Source organism: Podarcis pityusensis (genome assembly GCF_964106645.2).
Source record: "Podarcis pityusensis genome assembly, chromosome: 15".
NCBI classification, from domain to species: domain Eukaryota; kingdom Metazoa; phylum Chordata; class Lepidosauria; order Squamata; family Lacertidae; genus Podarcis; species Podarcis pityusensis.
The window spans coordinates 17,769,738-17,788,479 of record NC_138040.1 but is presented as its reverse complement, the minus strand read 5'-3'; the positions used below and the strand labels follow the sequence as shown (position 1 = coordinate 17,788,479).

The 18,742-nt window shown below is 45.3% G+C and overlaps 1 protein-coding gene across 1 annotated transcript; it reads right to left on the bottom strand.

Annotated features, from left to right (window-relative positions):
- Window positions 1-2,871: 2,871 nt before the first annotated feature.
- TMEM45B (transmembrane protein 45B) lies at window positions 2,872-11,125 on the bottom strand. The gene is made up of 5 exons (XM_080984072.1): window positions 10,782-11,125; window positions 8,823-9,035; window positions 6,060-6,244; window positions 4,965-5,110; window positions 2,872-3,611 (listed from the first exon to the last, which is right to left on the bottom strand). Exons 1-5 carry the CDS (start codon window positions 10,963-10,965, stop codon window positions 3,470-3,472), a joined length of 870 nt encoding a protein of 289 aa, XP_080840198.1. The 5' UTR covers window positions 10,966-11,125; the 3' UTR covers window positions 2,872-3,469.
- Window positions 11,126-18,742: the final 7,617 nt, after the last annotated feature.

The following is an 18,742-nucleotide window of genomic DNA, read 5'->3' as shown; positions in this document are numbered from 1 at the left end:
GATCGGTTCCTGTGTCTATCCATAAAGGCGCCTGGTGGTCTCCCATATTTTTTAGCCGGAGCTCTGGGAAGTTGTAAATATAACCCATAGCTTTAAATTGGGTTTGCCATAAACCTCAAGGACTCTTAAGAGTCTCTTGCTACTGAGTGAGGAGGCTCTTTGCCTTGGCCTCCCCTAGCTTTTCATTAACATTACCTTACAGAGCAATGGCAGTGCCGAAGTGGTTGGGTTTATTGTAATGGCTGTGTTGCCAAGTTGCAGCTGCTCTGTTGTGAATTGATTTGCTCCCAGAAGGCACTGTACTTTGCTAGACCGATCAGAAATACAAAATTTAATGCTTGGTAAGGGATAAAAAAGAGACAAGAGGCCACCAAGACCCATTGGGTCATCCTGGCATTTTTGATTTCGGGTTATTCTTTCCCGTGAGCGGTGGAATGATAAAGAGCAGTTGGAAACACCCAAGATTAAGCATCTTTAACTGCAATTCTGGGGGAATTTGATTAATGCTGTAGACGCCCAAGAGGCAAATTTGAACTGAATGCCAAAGCTGCGTGCGCGACTAAAGTGTATTATTATCCAGGGGATTAGGATAGATTAAACATACCTGAAAGCACTGTGTTCAAATGTGGATCCAAAGAATGTAACCACAAGCTTACCCGAAACCATAACAAGACTAAAATGTCCCCAAAGAAACTTCTCAGTTATCCAATCAGACGGATGTTGTACCTCTGGAAGTCCTGTGAAATTAATAGTGAAGCCACTGTATTTTTCATAGAATCATAGAATCATAGAATCATAGAATCATAGAGTTGGAAGAGACCACAAGGGCCATCGAGTCCAACCCCCTGCCAAGCAGGAAACACCATCAGAGCACTCCTGACATATGGTTGTCAAGCCTCTGCTTAAAGACCTCCAAAGAAGGAGACTCCACCACACTCCTTGGCAGCAAATTCCACTGTCAAACAGCTCTTACTGTCAGGAAGTTCTTCCTAATGTTTAGGTGGAATCTTCTTTCTTGTAGTTTGGATCCATTGCTCCGTGTCCGCTTCTCTGGAGCAGCAGAAAACAACCTTTCTCCCTCCTCTGTGTGACATCCTTTTATATATTTGAACATGGCTATCATATCACCCCTTAACCTCCTCTTCTCCAGGCTAAACATGCCCAGCTCTCTTAGCCGTTCCTCATAAGGCATCATTTCCAGGCCTTTGACCATTTTGGTTGCCCTCCTCTGGACACGTTCCAGTTTGTCAATTTCACTCTATAAGACGCACCAGACCACAAGACGCACCTAGTTTTTGGAGGAGGAAAACAAGAAAAAAAATATTCTGAATCCCAGAAGCCAGAACAGCAAGAGGGATCGCTGCGCAGCCTGCATTCGCTCCATAAGATGCACACACATTTCCCCTTACTTTTTAGGAGGGAAAAAGTGAGTCTTATAGAGCAAAAAATACAGTATTTGTCTGTGGATTTCTATGTGGTTCTGCCAAAGTTGTTATGGAGATTCTATGCTTGCACTTACACACAGAGGCCTGGTTTGCAAGCTGAACTGCGGCTAGGTGTGGCCAAGCAAGTGTGCAAGTGCTTGGATGAAACATTGTGGACCATATGCCACTTCTCCCTCTGCTACTTCACCACCAGGAGTGAAGCCATACTTGGACTAACCATTGTGCTTGAACATGTGCTTGTGGTTTCTCTCATTCCAGCCCACATTTTCACTTGGGGTGGCAGCAGGACCTGGGAAGGAGTGATGCAGCTCCCGTTTTTGCTCCTTGCCCTCGCTTGTTCAGCGTGCTGAGAAGTGTCGGGAGACCCCCCTATCCCCCGCCCCACCCGAGCTACAGTTCCGAGAATTCCCTGGGGAAAGGGCTTATTTTTAAAACTGTTAACGGAGAAATCTGAAGGCTCCCTTGGACAAAAAACAAGGACACCAGCCAGGAATACCAGAGCAAAACAGCAGCCAGTAGGGTTGGTCTTTATTGAAGACTGTCACGACAGGACTCCCACCTCGCCACAAGGTGAAACAAGATGGAAGCCCCATACAAAAGAGAACCCAAACTTTTATTAGCTGCTAATCCCCATGTTACACCCCCCTAAACTACATCACTAATACATCATCGTTACATCATCAGAGGGGAGGTCTGGTGCTGAGCATCCTGGACCCTGCCCCAGTGCTCCCCTAACCCTCCACCAAACATCTATCAAGTGAAACAAAAGAGGCATTTACATTTCCGTTTCCCAGCCAAGTTAATCACACCCTTTTGTCTTTATCCGAGTTTGCTATTTCTGGAATGGCTACCTGTCTGGCACTCAGGTATCAGGGTGCCAGGGATTATCACTCAGGCAGAGGGGCTGCTGAGTAGCTGAGCTCACATGTCTCTAGGAATTTCTGAAGTTTCCCCAGTGAGCCAGTACGTAGATAAATTTATCAGTGAATTGTTACATTTGGTATTGTGCAGCAAAGACCCTTTGAATAGATAGGAAGAAACTGATGAAGTGTTTTATGGGGACAAATCACAAAAGTCACAAAAGTGATTGTGCTGATTTTGGTAGTGGGCTGCATGTGCATGATATCTGCTGGAGGGGCAACCCCACCCCCAATACATAAATTCCTGCAACGAAACCACTCTGAAAATTATAGCTCCACATCCTTAAACTTCCAGTATCCTTTGGGGGAAGCCACAACAGTTTAAAATGTCATGATACTGCTTTAAATGGATAGTGCCGATGTGGCCTAGAATATACTTGGTTATGTTGATGTTCTAGGGAGCTGTATATATCACACTGTTGTTATGTTTCCAATACATGTGTGGAAGGTGAATGAGGTATCAATGTTCAATAGACATCATATAGATTGCTCCCTTGAAAAGTCTCTGCAGAAAACCACCCTTTATTGGCAATACACATATGTACACATATGCATATAGATGAATTAAACTGCATGCAGAAATTTCAATACAGTGCCAAATGTACCAGTCAGAACCACAATCTGGCCAACTCGCATTACAGATGTGGCTGCAGCTCTAATGGACTCCAGAGTGGTTTTTATAATGATCATGCCTAAAGGGTTTTGCCACTCATTTAACTGGGCAGCTTGACATCCAACCCATTGCTTACAACTAAATCTAATTACAAATTGCATGTCCCACGCAGTGTAAACACAAAGTCCTCAAAAGGTCATCAGATTTGATGTATTATTTTTTTTAAAAAGCCACAAAGTTCATTAGCAGGACATTTTCCAGTGCACACTTTGGCCCTCGGATATAATTTTTTGGGAACTTGCTGAGGTGAGTGTGCTTGCAGCTGAAGGCTTTGGACACTTATATAAGAGGGTACAGCTTCTCCCCTTTTGCCGTTGACTACTATGCTTGTTTTTAATATAAAGAGCACCCTTTATGTCAGATGGGAACTAGAAACTTCACAGTTTTTTTTTAAATCTTGAAGAATAGGGGAAAATGCGACCCTTCATTTTTCATTTTTCATCTGAGATGTTCTCTGGTAGGAGGACAGGATCCGGGGTTCGGTTTTTCCTCCATAGACAACATGCCAAGTCCAGCTCCACATCCAGTTCCACTTCGACGTTTCCATAGTTTACTCCACATCCATTACTGCAGCTGCAGAAATGCAAACCCCCAAATATATTGATGTAAGCAACGGGGAGAAACAAAACCCAGTTCAGCAAGTGCTAAGGAATTGACAGCAGCATAATTGTTGACCTCACGCCCTGTTCCCATGGAGGTTGCAAAGCAATGGTCAAGCCACACAGGCTGGCACACTGTGCAATCATGACGCCAGCTGTTGAGCATTGCTTGACGTCTGTCTGCTGTTACTCCACGGGGTTCCTTTGTCTGCATTTCTCTGCCTACCACCTGATCCATTTTTTATTGTTCTTGGTAGTTATTCCGTTAAGTTTTTACAACAGCTTTTTTAAAAATATTGAACTGTTTTATATTGACGTGAGTTTCTCAGAGAGTGTGAAGAAGGGTGGATAAGAAGGAAGGATTTTAAAAATACAGTTTTGGCAGGCGGGGGGCATATTTTTGAGCCACACACTGTGTCAAAGAATGGATGTTACTCCTTTTCAAACTGCTACAGGAACAATGTGCCACATAGTTGTCAGTGTGGAGCAATGCACTGGCTTGATGTGCATGACGCATCAGTATTGGTATGAGATCAGTTATGCAGGTGATGCTGTGGTCTAAACCACCGAGCCTCTTGAGCTTGCCGATTGGAAGTTCGGCAACTTGAATCCCCGCGATGGGGTGAGCTCCCATTGCTCTGTCCCAGCTTCTGCCAACCTAGCAGTTTGAAAGCACACCAGTGCAAGTAGATAAATAAGTACCACTGCGGCGGGAAGGTAAACAATGTTTCCATGCGCTCTGGTTTCCGTCATAGTGTCCCATTGCGCCAGAAGCAATTTAGTCATGCTGGCCATATGAACCGGAAAGCTGTCTGTGGACAAACTCCGGCTCCTTTGGCCTGAAAGCGAGGCAAGTGCCACAACCCCATAGTCACCTTTGACTGGACTTAACCGTCTAGGGTCCTTTACCTTTTTTACCTTACTATTGGCTATCACAGGCCTGAAGTGGGGAGGGAGTATGTTTCAGGAGTGACAAAAGGAAAGAAGTTACTTGTTTCTCTCCCCTTCCCACAACTTTTTACACTGCTATTTGAGGCTAGAGGATATGTGCCCTCTAGATGTTGTTGGGGACTCCCAACTCCTGCCAGCCCCTGCCAGCGTGACTAATGGTCAGGGATGATGGGCCACTAATATATTCCAGCAACACCTGGAGAGCCCACAGATTGCTCATCCCTATCCTAAGTAGAAAAGATTGAACACGGCCAAGACATAAGTAATGTCCATCCTTGGACTACCACTAGTCAACCATGGCTACCTGTTCCCACATGAAGCATTCCACTGGATCATTTTGGGTTCACCCACTGCCTATCTAATGAGCAACACTCACCGCTGACTGATGAAACCATTGGCTGCCATCACAAGAAGGCCAACGGCATAGTGCCAAAAGAAGCACACGGTCAGGAAGTTCTTGTTTCCATGCTCCTCTTGTTTCCAGCCTGGACCTCCCCATGGTGGATACAGAACAAAGCCAATCTGAGGGTTGCAAAGAGAGATGTCGTATCATCTAGAGCTGTAGATCCAGGAGTATAATATAGGAGTTGCCAGGATAGCACCCACTGGCGTACAGGTGCCCAACAGAGGCCTTCCCTGGTACCCCCAGAATCCCCTCTTCTTCCCCATCTCTGCTGAAATTCAAATGAAGCGTTTTGTTGCAGCCAGTTAAATTGGGTGTTGTGTGTGGTGCCCAAGAATGTTTCTCCGGTTTGCGAATGAACCCTTAAACTCAGAAAGGTACTTTGGTTCACAGAAGTGGTGCTGTTAGCTAATCTTAGGTTGCATTCACACCAAACCTCTAAAGCTCTGTGATGATACTACATTAAACAGTCAAGACTTCCCCTCCATTTTTTTTAAAGATACAGTTTAAGAGTGTTGGGAGTTGTTATAAGTCCTTTATTCCTTTCTCAGAGCCACATTTCCCAGAGTGGTTTAACAGTCAATCCCTCTCCACAGCAAACTCTGGGAAATGTAGTATTGGGACAGAAATAGGAGACAACTCCCAGCACTCTTAACACAGCTTCTAGAATGCTTTGGGGAAGAATTCATGACTCTTAATTTAAAGTTCTCCCATAGGGCTTTAAAAGGATGGGGTAAATGGTCTCCTCCCTGCTCTTTTTAGATGGCATTGTAAACCACTTCACTGACTTCAAAATGTGATAAGCCTGCCTTGCCGCAACTGAGGCACCTCCTGGTCATTTTGCTGAGTGGGTCCCTGGACTTCTGCCCTAAGGTCCTGCCCTGATGGTGCCACTGGCTCACAGCCACCTTTTATTATTCCAGTGCATTTCTCACAGCAACACTTTTCTCTTGGCACACACTTGCACTCCAGCACATGTTGGGGGGGGGGTATTGATTTAAACATTTCACAGACCTGGACATTAAATCTGAAGCACAGGCATCTCCTGCCACTCCCCCCGCTACTAACCTGCCAGAACCAGGATCCTTGGAGGATGAAGAGGCTGGCCCTGAAGAGCTCCAGGAGGGTGTGATCTCGTTGGAAGACCTCCAGCGAGGCACAGAGGGCAGCTCCAAACACAGTGATGCTCATGAGATGATAGAGATGTTCCGTCAACGCGGCGTCCTTGTAGTCATGGAAATGGAACAGGAAGCCTGCCAGAATCCAAACCACAGGGGACGATTACTCAAGAGCATTAGCAAAATTGGACCTTCAAGGATTCTTAAATCAATACGTGTTGGGAAGCCTGCCTGCATGTTAAGTAGGTGTTTCCCTCTGCTTTCTATGTGTGGGCAGTCAGAGGCCATTTCAAGCTTTGGCCCATTTTGTCCCTGGCTGGCAGTGGAATATATTTTGATCATGCCTCCCAAGCTCCTCATTCCATATATTCTGAGGTTGCTGCACTCTAAACGGATGTGGCGTTTTTACTCAATGAGCATTGCTCATTGCACTGCAGCTCTTTGGGCTTTGAGATGATCTTGGCTGCAGAATGTGGGCATTTGTGAATCATGGTGTCTCTAGCACCAAACAGCTGTAGTAGGGCAGTCACTTTACTTGTTGATGTGTGCTTTGCATAATTCTCAAAGCGATTCGGGGCTTATTAGTTTAGAGAAAAGGAAGAGGAAACATGATGGAAAATTTGTAAAATTATTCATGGCATGGAGAAAGGTGGACAGAGAAACCTTTTTCTCCCTCCTAACAGTACGACTAAGAGGGATGCAGGTGGCGCTGTGGGTTAAACCACAGAGCCTAGGACTTGCCGATTAGAAGGTTGGCGGTTCGAATCCCCGCGATGGGGTGAGCTCCTGTTGCTCGATCCCTGCTCCTGCCAACCTAGCAGTTCGAAAGCACGTCAAAGTGCAAGTAGATAAACAGGTACCGCTCCAGTGGGAAGGTAAACAGCGGCTTAGTCATGCTGGCCACATGACTCAGAAGCTGTACACCGGCTCCCTCGGCCAATAAAGCGAGATGAGTGCCGCAACCCCAGAGTCAGCCACAACTGGACCTAATGGTCAGGGGTCCCTTTACCTTTAACAGTACGACTAGGGCATGTCTAGCGAAGCTGAATGCTGTAAGATTCGGGGCAGATAAAGCAATCTCTTCACACAGAGCATAGTTAAAGCATGCAACTCATTTCCTTGGTAGGCAGTGATGTCCACCAACTTGGCTTTCAATTAGGATTGCACAAGTTAATGGAGGCGAGGACTATCAGTGGCTCTTTTTCATGGCGGCTGTGCTTGGTCTACACGGTCAGAAGCAGTTGCTGGAAATCACAATAAGGGAGAGGGTTCTGGTGCTTCAGAGAAGTGTGAAAGACAAATAATAGCTGTATTGTGGTTCACGTACGGATTCAGGAAGTACGAAAGAGGTAGGTTCACATCACATTGCGAGCTGAACAGATTTCGTCCCTTAAAAGCAGGATTGTTACTTGCCACCCTGCTAACATTTTCATTCGATAGCAGCTGATTAAGGTGGAGTTCATCTGCAACACAGGAGGCTTTTTGTTTCAACAGCCTTTGGAAAAAAGCAGTCACTGAAGGTGGGACCTTATGCAGTGAGGGATCACCAGCTTTGCACGCAGAAGAGACCTTGTCTGGTTCTTTTACCCTTAAATTATAAAAGGATGCAGAGCAGCTGGGCTGATTGCGGGGGAAGTGGGGAGAAATACCCCCTGAAAAGTGTTGGAAAGGTGCTGCTAAGAGCAGACAGGACTGATCTAGATAAACACAACAGTGTGACTCAGTATAAGGCAGCTTTGTGTGTCTGGTTATTGCTAAATTAATACATCAGGGTACATTCAAAATATTTTTTTTAAAGCTGGGGTAGGAAACTATAATGGAAAATAAACTAGCCTCTTCCATAAACCGTAATTGCCCCCTAGTGGCCATTTTATGTAAATAAACTACTCGCCAATTCTCCAGTTGCCTATTTGCTGCGATTAGGTGATCTGCATGTATATTCAAGATCACATAATACAGTCTTGCTAAGCCTCAAGTACTTAACGCCCCATGATTCTGTGCTTATAATGGCTAGCGAACATTAGAATTACCGCTCCACACTTGAGCGCATGCTAAAAAGACGGAGGAATAAAGCCTTTCCCCCCCATGTCCCTAATTATGTGTACAAAAGACAGTTACTCGTCAATAAATCACAATGGTCATAGCCCACAGGCTTTTGTGCTCTGGTGCTCAGGGTGGGAGTGCCATTTCTTACGTAGTCCAAATGGCATCAACCTCCTGCAGGAGAAGAGGTATCAGCAGGAGTTGGGGAAACTGTGGTTTGCAGAAGCACAGCTCATAGCAACCATGAGCCGTGCCTTCAGTTTCGTGGGCCCAACTCCATGGAACTCCCTGCCACAAGAAGTTAGGCAGACACTTTACTGAGTTTCAGATGCCTAGTCAGAACTTTTTATTTCAGAAGAGCACTCTGGCTTCCCAAAACTGGTATTTTAAAGCATTATTGCCTTTGACCACCGAGGCAGAGCACAGCCATCCTGGCTAATAGCCATTCATAGCCTTCCCCTCCCTGAATTTTAAATCCATCTAGGTTGTTAGCCATCACTGCCTCCTAGCTAGCAGAATGTCTTGTGTTCACCCTGCCCCAAGGCTCCAGAGCTTGAAGAACAATCCCTGAACAGGGTCTTTAGTTGGGGGCAGCTGCCATTTCCCATCACGACCCTTTTGACTTGTCCATCTTAATGCTTCGGACCGTTAGCCTCTGTTCATTGCTCACCTTCTGCAAACAAAGCCAGAGCCAACAGGAGGCGATCCAGCCCCACTGGCAACTTGAGCGACGTATGGACGAGGACACCCGCCACTCCAGAAAAGCCATAGAAGAGGTACATGGTCATGAGCTGCCAGCTCATCAGCTGGACCCAGTCTTGGGTCTCGCTGTCGTAGAGAGAAAGGTGAGGTCCACCCGGGACCAGCTGCTCAGCCAGTATTCCTGTAAGGCAGGACACAAGTCATTTTGCTTCCTTAGCAGAGTGAAGGACTGGGCAAAATTTGAAGGCAGGTGTACATGATAGGGTGGAAAGGAAGAACACACAGCAGAAAGAGCTCAGTAAGTATTAAGGAAGCCTCCTGACCTTAAACTCTTACTGGCTTAGCAAGTAATAATGTGTCTCATTGGGGTTCTTTACAAGTTACTACAGACACCCCCAAACTCGGCCCTCCAGATGTTTTGGGACTACAACTCCCATCACCCCTAGCTAACAGGACCAGTGGTCAGGGATGATGGGTAGTCCCAAAACATCTGGAGGGCCGAATTTGGGGATGCCTGAGTTATGCACAGGCTAAGGATGAGCCGTATGTTTGCTGATTTTCACACTAAAACCTGCTATTTCAATAGCATGACTTATTTTTTTTACATACACAAAAACTCAGCAGTTCTGTTTTTCCAACTGTTTGATATGAGGCAGTTATTCAACTGAGCGGACTTTCTAAGACCTAGAAGACTAGCCACAATGTCTATGCTCTGTCTCCGCCATGGGAGGCAATCTGTCTCTGAATATCCACTGCTGAGAATTGCAGGTGGGGAGGGTGCTGTTGTGCTCATGTCTTGCTTTCAGGATTCCTACAGGCATCTGGTTGGCCGCTGTGACCACAGGATGCTGAACTAGATGGGCCTTTGGCAACTCCAGCTCAGGCTGATTTGAGATTTGTGGCCCTGCCTAGAGAAAGCTGACCAAATGACACATGCTTCTTTTACATCCAGGCTACTGTATGGGGCTGCCCTTAGAGATGGTTTGGAAACGGCAGCTGGTACAGAATGTGCCCGGCAGGACACTTGTGGCTAGTCTGCAAAAATGGGCAGAAGATCCCACTACACTCACTCTGGTGCCAGTTATATTGGCTGCCATTTCAGTTCTGGGCTCCATTAAAAGTGCTGGTCTTTCCCCCTGGTGCCCTAAACGGTGTGGGACCAGGTTGTCCAAAAAGTCGCCAGCATTAAGATCAGCCTCTAAGGCTCTGCTCTCTGGCTTGCAGTCAGAAAGCTGGCACAGAAGGTAGCGGCCAGGTTGCTTTGGAAGCAAATTGCCACCCGCGTATAGCACCGTCTTTGCAGTATTTGCACTGCTTGCCATTCTGCCACGGGCCCAAACCCAAGGTTTTGGTGTCGGCATATAAGGCCCTGTGCAGCTCCGGACCAGCTTCCTTGAGAGACCTTATATACCCATTAGGTTGCTGCATTCTACAGGAGAGTTTCTCCTTCACTGGAGGCTTTGTTTAGAGGTTGGGTGGCCATCTGTCAGAGACTCTTTAGCTGCACTGCAGGGGGTCAGACTAGATGACCCTTGGATCCCTTCCAACTCTACAAAGTCCCTAAAGTATCAGAAGCTTTGCTACCCAGTAACTCAGAGCAGGGCTTTCAGTGTATGTGCACTCTGAAAACAACTGAAGTCATTTTTTGTTGCAACTAGCCTTTCCAGGAAGGTGAAAATGTCTCTGCCCTTAAGGGTTCATTTTGTACTGTTTTCAAACTTATTTCTAGTCGTTTCTATGGTAGGACTGTAAATTTCCCTGAGACACAGTGGCGGAGTGGCGAACAGGCGGGGGCGTGTCTGGTGCGTGTCGCTCCCCCCTGCCCCCCCCGTTCGTCTGTCAGCGCCGAGACATAGATGTAAAAAAGATGCTTCATAATGGTACATCATCTCTCCTGCAGCAGGAAGATGACGTTGGAGTATAGTACCTCCTAGAGCAAAGAAAGCTTTCACTGTTCCTTCGATAATATCCATAGATTGGATCCAATGGCTGTGCGGGTTGCCTGAATCCAGCTTTAGAAGAATGTACTTTATGGGGTATTTGATGGACCACCACAGGCCGAGCATCAGGAAGAAGTTCCCGCGAAGAGCACTGGCAATAAAGCTCGGCATCGTTGCTTGACCCTTCAAAACAAGAAGAGGAAACCCACAGAGAATGTCAGTGACTGCATGTGCTATGTGGTTGTGAAACCATTCTTCTGCCCAATGAAACAGCACAGTCAGTTGAGCATGAGATTCTTAATCTCAGGGCTGTGGGTTCAAGTCCCACGTTGGGTAAAAGATTCCTGCATTGCAGTGGGTTGGACTAGATAACCCTTCCAACTCTTCAGTTCTATGGTTCTGTGTCCTTATTTCTGGACAACAGTGAATGCAGAGACCCGGGGGGGGGGGGGGGGACGAACTACGTCAAGAGTGCTGTGGCTGGCTCACATCTGACTTAGTGACACATTGAGGTCGCAATGCTGACCTCGGCTGCATTCATATGACCGTTTATTCCATTTCCCTAACTGTCAATTCCCATATTATGTTTGAGCTTCCACACACTGCAAAAGCCACTTCTGTAAATATACAGTGGTACAGTTACATACGTTTCAGGTTACATACGCTTCAGGTTACAGACTCCGCTAACCCAGAAATAGTGCTTCAGGTTAAGAACTTTGCTTCAGGATGAGAGCAGAAATTGTGCTCCGGCGGCACGGCAGCAGCAGGAGGCTCCATTAGCTAAAGTGGTGCTTCAGGTTAAGAACAGTTTCAGGTTAAGTACGGACCTCCGGAACAAATCAAGTACTTATCCCGAGGTACCACTGTAGTGGAATATAGCTCGACTTGAGTGCCTTTACCAAAGGTGTCATGGGCTTTGAAGACGCTTGAACTCAGGATGCAAGGGAGAAACGTGCTAAGAGGAAGGCACGCTTAGCAAACTCTCACCATGATCAACTACTGCCCAGAAACCAATGTCCCCACTGTGGAAGGATGTGTGGATCCAGAATCGGCCTCCACAGTCACTTACGGACTCATTGTTAAAACCGTGTTTATGGAAGACAATCTTACTCAGCTACGAGTGATCGCCAAAGAAGAAGATTTGTTTCCAGGGGGAAAAGTCTGCCTGCAAATAACAGAAATGGGCGCTTTATTTGTGATATATTCTGCTATATTTGTGGAAGCGGCTCTTATGTCATGTGACGGTTCAAATATTATGCAGAAATTAACAGGGAAATGTCGGGAGAACGGAAGCTGTCGGTTACCAACACCAGCGCATGAAATTTGGAACTCTGAAGAATGTTACATACTAGATATCCTCCCTTTGGGTTTTCAGGCACTTTTGGGAGACTTTTAAAAATGCCGATAGGCCTATGCTGCTCTTTAAAACCATCTTGATTAGCCAGCATTCTAATGATTATTTTGTCCCATTTTTAATGGTTTTTCACTTTTCATTGTTTACATGCTGTTGTACACCCCTCTTACGTATAATGAGATGATGGAAAAGAAATACGTTCCTGGTTTTCTTTTCGTATTGTCCTTATAATAAACACACACACTTACTTGCACACCACCCCAATCTTTGAGCGGTACAAGTCTCCAGGAGTTCCAGGTGCTTCCCCAACACTCATGTTTCCTTTTGGGAATGAGGCACAGGGGAGACTGTAGTGTCTTTAGCATATATGGTTTATTTACACATATGTACAAGCTTAGTTTACAGTGGAGGGATTCGCAGTATCAACACCCCAAAAGGGTCTCGTTTCTCCCATAGCCACTGCTTTGGATTCAAGCAGAGATCCACCATTTCTCTACCTCTCTGGCTTTTCCGCTTGCTACCTTGCTTCTCAGCCACATAACTCCTAATTCTCAACACTGCCTTCATTCATTCTCACTGTCTGCGAGCTGAGAGATTTGCGTCTCCCACAAAGCCCCTTCCTTTGGTTTCCTTTCACCTCACCAAGAAGCTAGCCTTGCTTGATTAGCTTTTAACACCTGCTGAATCCAAGTCTGGCACCCAGTTTAAATTCCCACATTTACTGGATCCAGGGATTAGAGAGGTCTTGCACCCACAAACTCAAAACAATATAGATGCAGAGGCAAACGTAAGGCACATTTAGTGTTTTTCCAGAGACCATTTGTCTCTGGAAACCTGCAATTTCATACCCTGAATTTCATGCTTTGAGCTTTTATTTCATTTTTGTTTGAACTGCAGTTATTATAAGCATAATTGCAACACCATCTTTCACTCTGCTTCTCTCTGCAATTTAAGCCTAACTGTATATATATCTGCCTGCCTGCCAGGTGGATAACTACTTCCACAGCAAGGTCTGCATGTTTTCCATCTGCTCAGCCCCACTCAAGGGAGTGGGGAGGCTTTAACCCTTTCTGAAAGAACCTTGTTCCTTCCCTGCATAAATTTGCTTGCCTGCCCTGAAATGTCACCTCCTCTGCTTTCATACACCCAAAACACTAAGCCAATTTATACACATGAAAGCTCTCTAACACATAGCATCAACAAAATTTGGCAAAGTATGAAGGCTGTGCTGAAGGAAAATTGCCATGGTTTTGAAGTGCATAGGGAGTCCACAACGCATTTCCCAACAGGAAGAAAATAACCCTGTTGTGCAAGGAGGACGGTAAACTTCCTTTCCAAAGTGGCAATTAATTTGGCAGACCAGTACCAGACCAGGCTGCATGTAGCTTTGGCAGAGCTTTGAAAAACCCATTTAACGTCTTCAGTCTTCATCACCAGTGAGCTGTAGAGTCAAAAGCCCAGCCAATGATAGTCCTAATCAGAGTAGACCTATTCAAGTTGATGAGCATGAATAATTGCAGCTCGTTTGTGGAATGCTCTCCCCAGGGAGACTTGCCCAAGCACCTTCATTGCATATCTTTTGGTGCCAGGAATACATTCTTTTTCAACTAGGTGTTTGGTTGTTAATCTATGACATTTTAAAGTGGGTGGGTCTAACAACAACAAGAACAACAACAAAACAGTGTTTGAGAGAGGGAGAAAAACTTCTCTAGCCATTTTCTCCAAATCACGCATAATATTATAAACTTCTATCATTCCATGCTGCAATGTTCTATTGCAGGTCCCACTAGTTTCTTCCCAGGAGCTCAAGGTGGCATGCAATGGTCTCCCTCCTAGAGAGGGAGATAGACTGGTCTAGTGGGCTTCACGGCTGAGTAGGGTTTGAACAAGGCTGGATTAAGACACACTGAGGTCCCAAGCTTTGCTGAGCTAAAGATCCCCCATAGCAGCACCAAAAAACATTTATTCTAAAGGAATGGACAATGAAAATAGAAATAATAAAGTAATAAAGTAACTATTTCTTCCACATCAGAATAATAATGTCTGATTTAGCCTCTGTAACATTATGTTCCAACTGGACTACTGCAGGACGCTCTGCTTGGGGCAACCCTTGATGGTTGTTTTCTGTTTCCTTTACCGAGTTATACAAAACTTTAAATTTAGTCATTCATTTTGTATTTAGAGGCTCCAAGCTGAAGCTTCCTGAGCTTGTGCATAAAACTGCTGGTGGTTTTGAACCTGGGTCTCCTACAGACAACCCTTTTTTCAGCTGGAACTTGCCGGAATCCAGTTCCGGCACTTCTCAGGTGGGTGCCATTGCCATTAAAGTGGTACCTCCGGTTACAGACGCTTCAGGTTACAGACTCTGCTAACCCAGAAATAGTACCTCGGGTTAAGAACTTTGCTTCAGGATGAGAACAGAAATCACACAGCGGCGGTGCAGTGGCAGAAGGCCCCATTAGCTAAAGTGGTACCTCAGGTTAAGAACAGTTTCAGGTTAAGAACGGACCTCTGGAACGAATTAAGTTCTTAACCCAAGGTACCACTGTATAAGAGAACAAGGGAGGTGTTCATGGTGAGTTCCAGCACTTCTTTTTCTAGGAAAAAAACCCATCACCTCAGTCCTCCCTACGCATTCCCCTACTTTTCTCTACTGGATTCGGTTTCAGAAATACTTGCTCCGTAAGGATGTATATACATAATCAAAAATGTCCCTTTCAGGGGGCACAGTGTGGTACTTACTGGTGTGGCAGGTGCTTCTTTTGCTTAGGCCCCAGCAGATCCTGCCAGATTCAGGCTCTCAAGTGTGAACTGTGGCAAGCAGGTCTGCGTAGGAGTAAATCACAGCAGACAAGGGGAGGAGCAGGGCAGGGAGGAGGCTGCCCTGCTGAGCTCTCCACCCTATACATCATTAAAACCAGTCGGCACACATTTGTAATTGGATATGCCTTCTGGAAGCCAAGTGGTCAACTTCCCAGGAGACTACAGGCACATTCCAGGCACACAGTCACCCTAGCATGTTTGTTGTTGTTTAGATGGCTTCCTCTAACATTTTACACACTATGCAACATGTCATAGTCCTGGAAAACAGGAATGGCTCCAGTAGGGTTCTCACTTGCCCTTCCTCCTGCAATTTCCATCCCTTCTCTGAGCTGCATCAAACTGCTGTTTTCCTTCTCCCAGATGGGAATGTGTCCCCGTGTGTGTTTTTGGGTGATTTTTCAGAATAGTGGAATAACAGGAAGAGCAGCAGCAGCAATAATAATAATAGTCATGCTGTAGTCACCATCCTCTCCTGGTAGTTACCAATAAGAACAGGGATTCCCTCCCTAGCCACCCCACAGTGGTGGTTGTGATGGAGTCCCTCAATCCCAATTAGCAACCCCCGTTGCTGGAAGTTCCTGCCCCCACTTGGCAAATGGCTGCCTGCATTCGCTTCAGTGCCATCAGATGATGCAGATAATAAACCCAGGAGCCCAATTAATTGCTCTGATTCAAACGACTGCCTGGTATCCCAACCACGGGGAAATCTCTGCTTCCGGTTGTAACATTCTTCTGCTTTTTTGGCAGCGATCCTGCATCGCTAATGGCATTTTCCTCCTGCAGAGAAGGATGCGGCAGAGGTAGTTGTGTGAGCGCATGCATTTAATTAAAGTTTTGTCAAGCAGCAGATTGAGGGGTTCTGTTGTTTGTTGGCAATGGCCATTATTAATCTTCACGATAATCCAGAGGGAGGCAGGGGACCTGTGCGTGGGCAGGGCTGGTTCTGAATCATATTATCCCGTCTTGCAAAACATCTTGCTTTGAAGTGGAGGAACCAGTAGGAAGGTAAGAGTTCGGTAGGAAGGTTAGGAGGAGGAGGAAAAACCTGCTAAGTGTCAGGAGCCAGAGTTAACTCTTTATTCAAAGAAACCCAAACAGCTCAGGCCTAGTGATCACAGCAACTCTTCCCAGTAGGTCTTGTCCCAATGAGGCCGTTGTGAGAATTGAAGGTCTCCACCTTCCCACCACTGTTCAAGGTTCCTCCCCTGGTTCCTTCCCTAGCAGCCTAAGGCTGTGTCACCTTGCCTTCCTTTGCTCTGCCCTCTTCATACCTCTCTTGTTCCTGGGAGACTAGGGGGAGGGGAGCTGGTCGCTGCAAGAGGGGGAGACCCCTTGGCTTCTTCAGCAGCCTGACTCATCTCTGCCTCTTGCCCCCCCCTTTTGTCCAGCTTCTGCTTCTTCCCCAAAGAATCCCAGGAACGGGTCATTTCTTTATGGTGCTGGGAATTGTAGCTCTGTGAAAGGGGAAACTAGAGTTCCTAGGACTGCACGGAGGGGATGTCATATGCTTTCAATGTATGGCATGGTACAGCAATCTATGTCTTTACTGAGGCTCTGCTGCCCTCTTTTGGTCCTGTAATTTATTTATTTTTGCACTCAGAGAACCTTTTGAGTCGTGTTCATCACATTAAAATAGCAATGCTTTTCAAAAGCAGAAACTGGAGCATGGGAGAGGCAGAAGGTCGATGTGACAGATCTCTGGGTTTTATGATAATAACAACAAAATTGCACACACATACCAAATTAGTACTAGTAACATGTTGAAAGTATGAACACGGTGCCAACCCTTTCCATTGTGCAGAGCAGAGCAGCTGCCTCTGGTGGCAGATGCTGGTATGTGTGTGTGTGTGAGCGTGCATGAGTGTGCTGTGGCAGCTATAACACACCCGGTCTCTTTCTTCTGAACCCCCTGAGCACTCTCTTCTTTTGAGGGGTGGGACTATGTATGCCACATAGCCACCCCTGGACTACCTGAGCTGGCCTGCTGCCCACAGCAAAGACAGCAAAGGATCTTGCCCCATTCTCAGCGTTGAAGTTACTTACCGAGTTAGTGAAATATGCCACCTATAAAGATGTTTAATTTGGACGTGCAGGAAAAAGTATAGGTTGAGGGGGTGCAAAACCTATCATGAAGGCTAGAGATGGGCAATAGTTTTTAACAGGCTTAAGAGATGATTCCAAGAAGTGCACATGTGTGCAACACTCTCATCTCACTGCCTATCACCCCTAGTTAAATGAGTTTGCTAAATTTTTGAAACAGTATCCAAAATCTTTAAGCAGTGGTGAAGGTGAGAAGAGTGTATGCTGGGATGGGAGATCTGTGACCCTCCAGATGGCTTAAGTTGAAAATATATTTCCAAGAGGGTGACTTCAATATCTGCACAGAGCCTGCTCTTGGTCTCCATAAGTCTCTCTTGGGCGATCATCAGGCCAACGCACCAGGCAGGGCACACTCTTGATTTGATCTTTGCCCCACTGTAACTAAGTCAAGTTTTACAGCCTGTGCTTTCTGACTGATGTATGGAGAGGCACATGAACCTGACCTTTGAAGAGCTTGTAAGTAAACCAATTTTTAACTTACCAAACATGTGGCCTTTGGGGGAAAGAGGGGAACTTTGGAAGGAACTTGATAGAGCAATTTTAAAGGTCTAACGGTCTGAATTTCCATGCTTTACTTTGCTGCATGTTTTGTGATTTTAAATCTCTGCTGGGGTTCTCTCACCCAAGAATACTTGCCACAAACCTAGATCTTAGCATCCAGGAATTCTCATTTTATACTTTTTTCCATGCCGCCAACACCTTATGCTATATTATTCTGTTTAAAGATTGTTTCACTGCTTTTTAGTCTGTATTCAAGCCTGATAAAGAGCACTGAAATTCTTTCCACTAGTGTTGCTGTTGCTACTGACTCCAGAAGAACTCTTGCGTTTGGCAAAACATTTATGTATTTATTGTAAGCCACAGCGATTAATTAGCAGGTGCTAGAATTGCAATGAGTTACAAACTGAAATTGAGACTGAAGGTACATTCTTTCACCTTTGGTGGACATGCCCAAGGATTAAGACATTCTGGGATATAATCTATAACGAAATGAAAAAGATACTTAAACTTACTTTCCTGAAGAAACCAGAGGCCTTTCTCCTGGGCATGGTCGGCCAATTGGTGCCAAAGAAGGATAGAACTTTTTTAATGTATGCAACAACAGCAGCAAGAATACTCATCGCGAAGTATTGGAAGACACAAGATTTACCCACCCAGGAAGAATGGCAGATGAAGTTGATGGACTACATGGAATTGGCGGAAATGACTGGCAGAATCCGAGACCAGGGAGAAGAGTCAGTGGAAGAAGACTGGAAAAAGTTTAAAGACTATTTACAGAAATATTGTAAAATTAATGAATGTTAGAAAAATGTTGGAATGAAGTTATATGGCTTTAGTAGAAATGTTATAAGGAATTAAGTATAAATAGATTAATAGAGTATTAAAGGAAAAAATAAGGTTAGAATGTGTTAAGATAACTATAGGATAGAAAACAAAGGAAGATGGAAAGGAATTGCTGAAACAATTAACAGAAGTGGAATACGAAAAGGGAGGTGTGAGGAGGTCGTTGAAATAAGTGAATGAAAGATAAAATATTGAAACTGTTTGATGTGTTTTAAACTGTTTTTGTTTTGTTTTGTTAGTTTAATGTGTTAGTGTTATGTATTGTTTTTGTATTGTATTGTATTTTTTTTTGGTAGTGTTTAAATTGTTGGAAAAGTAATAAATATT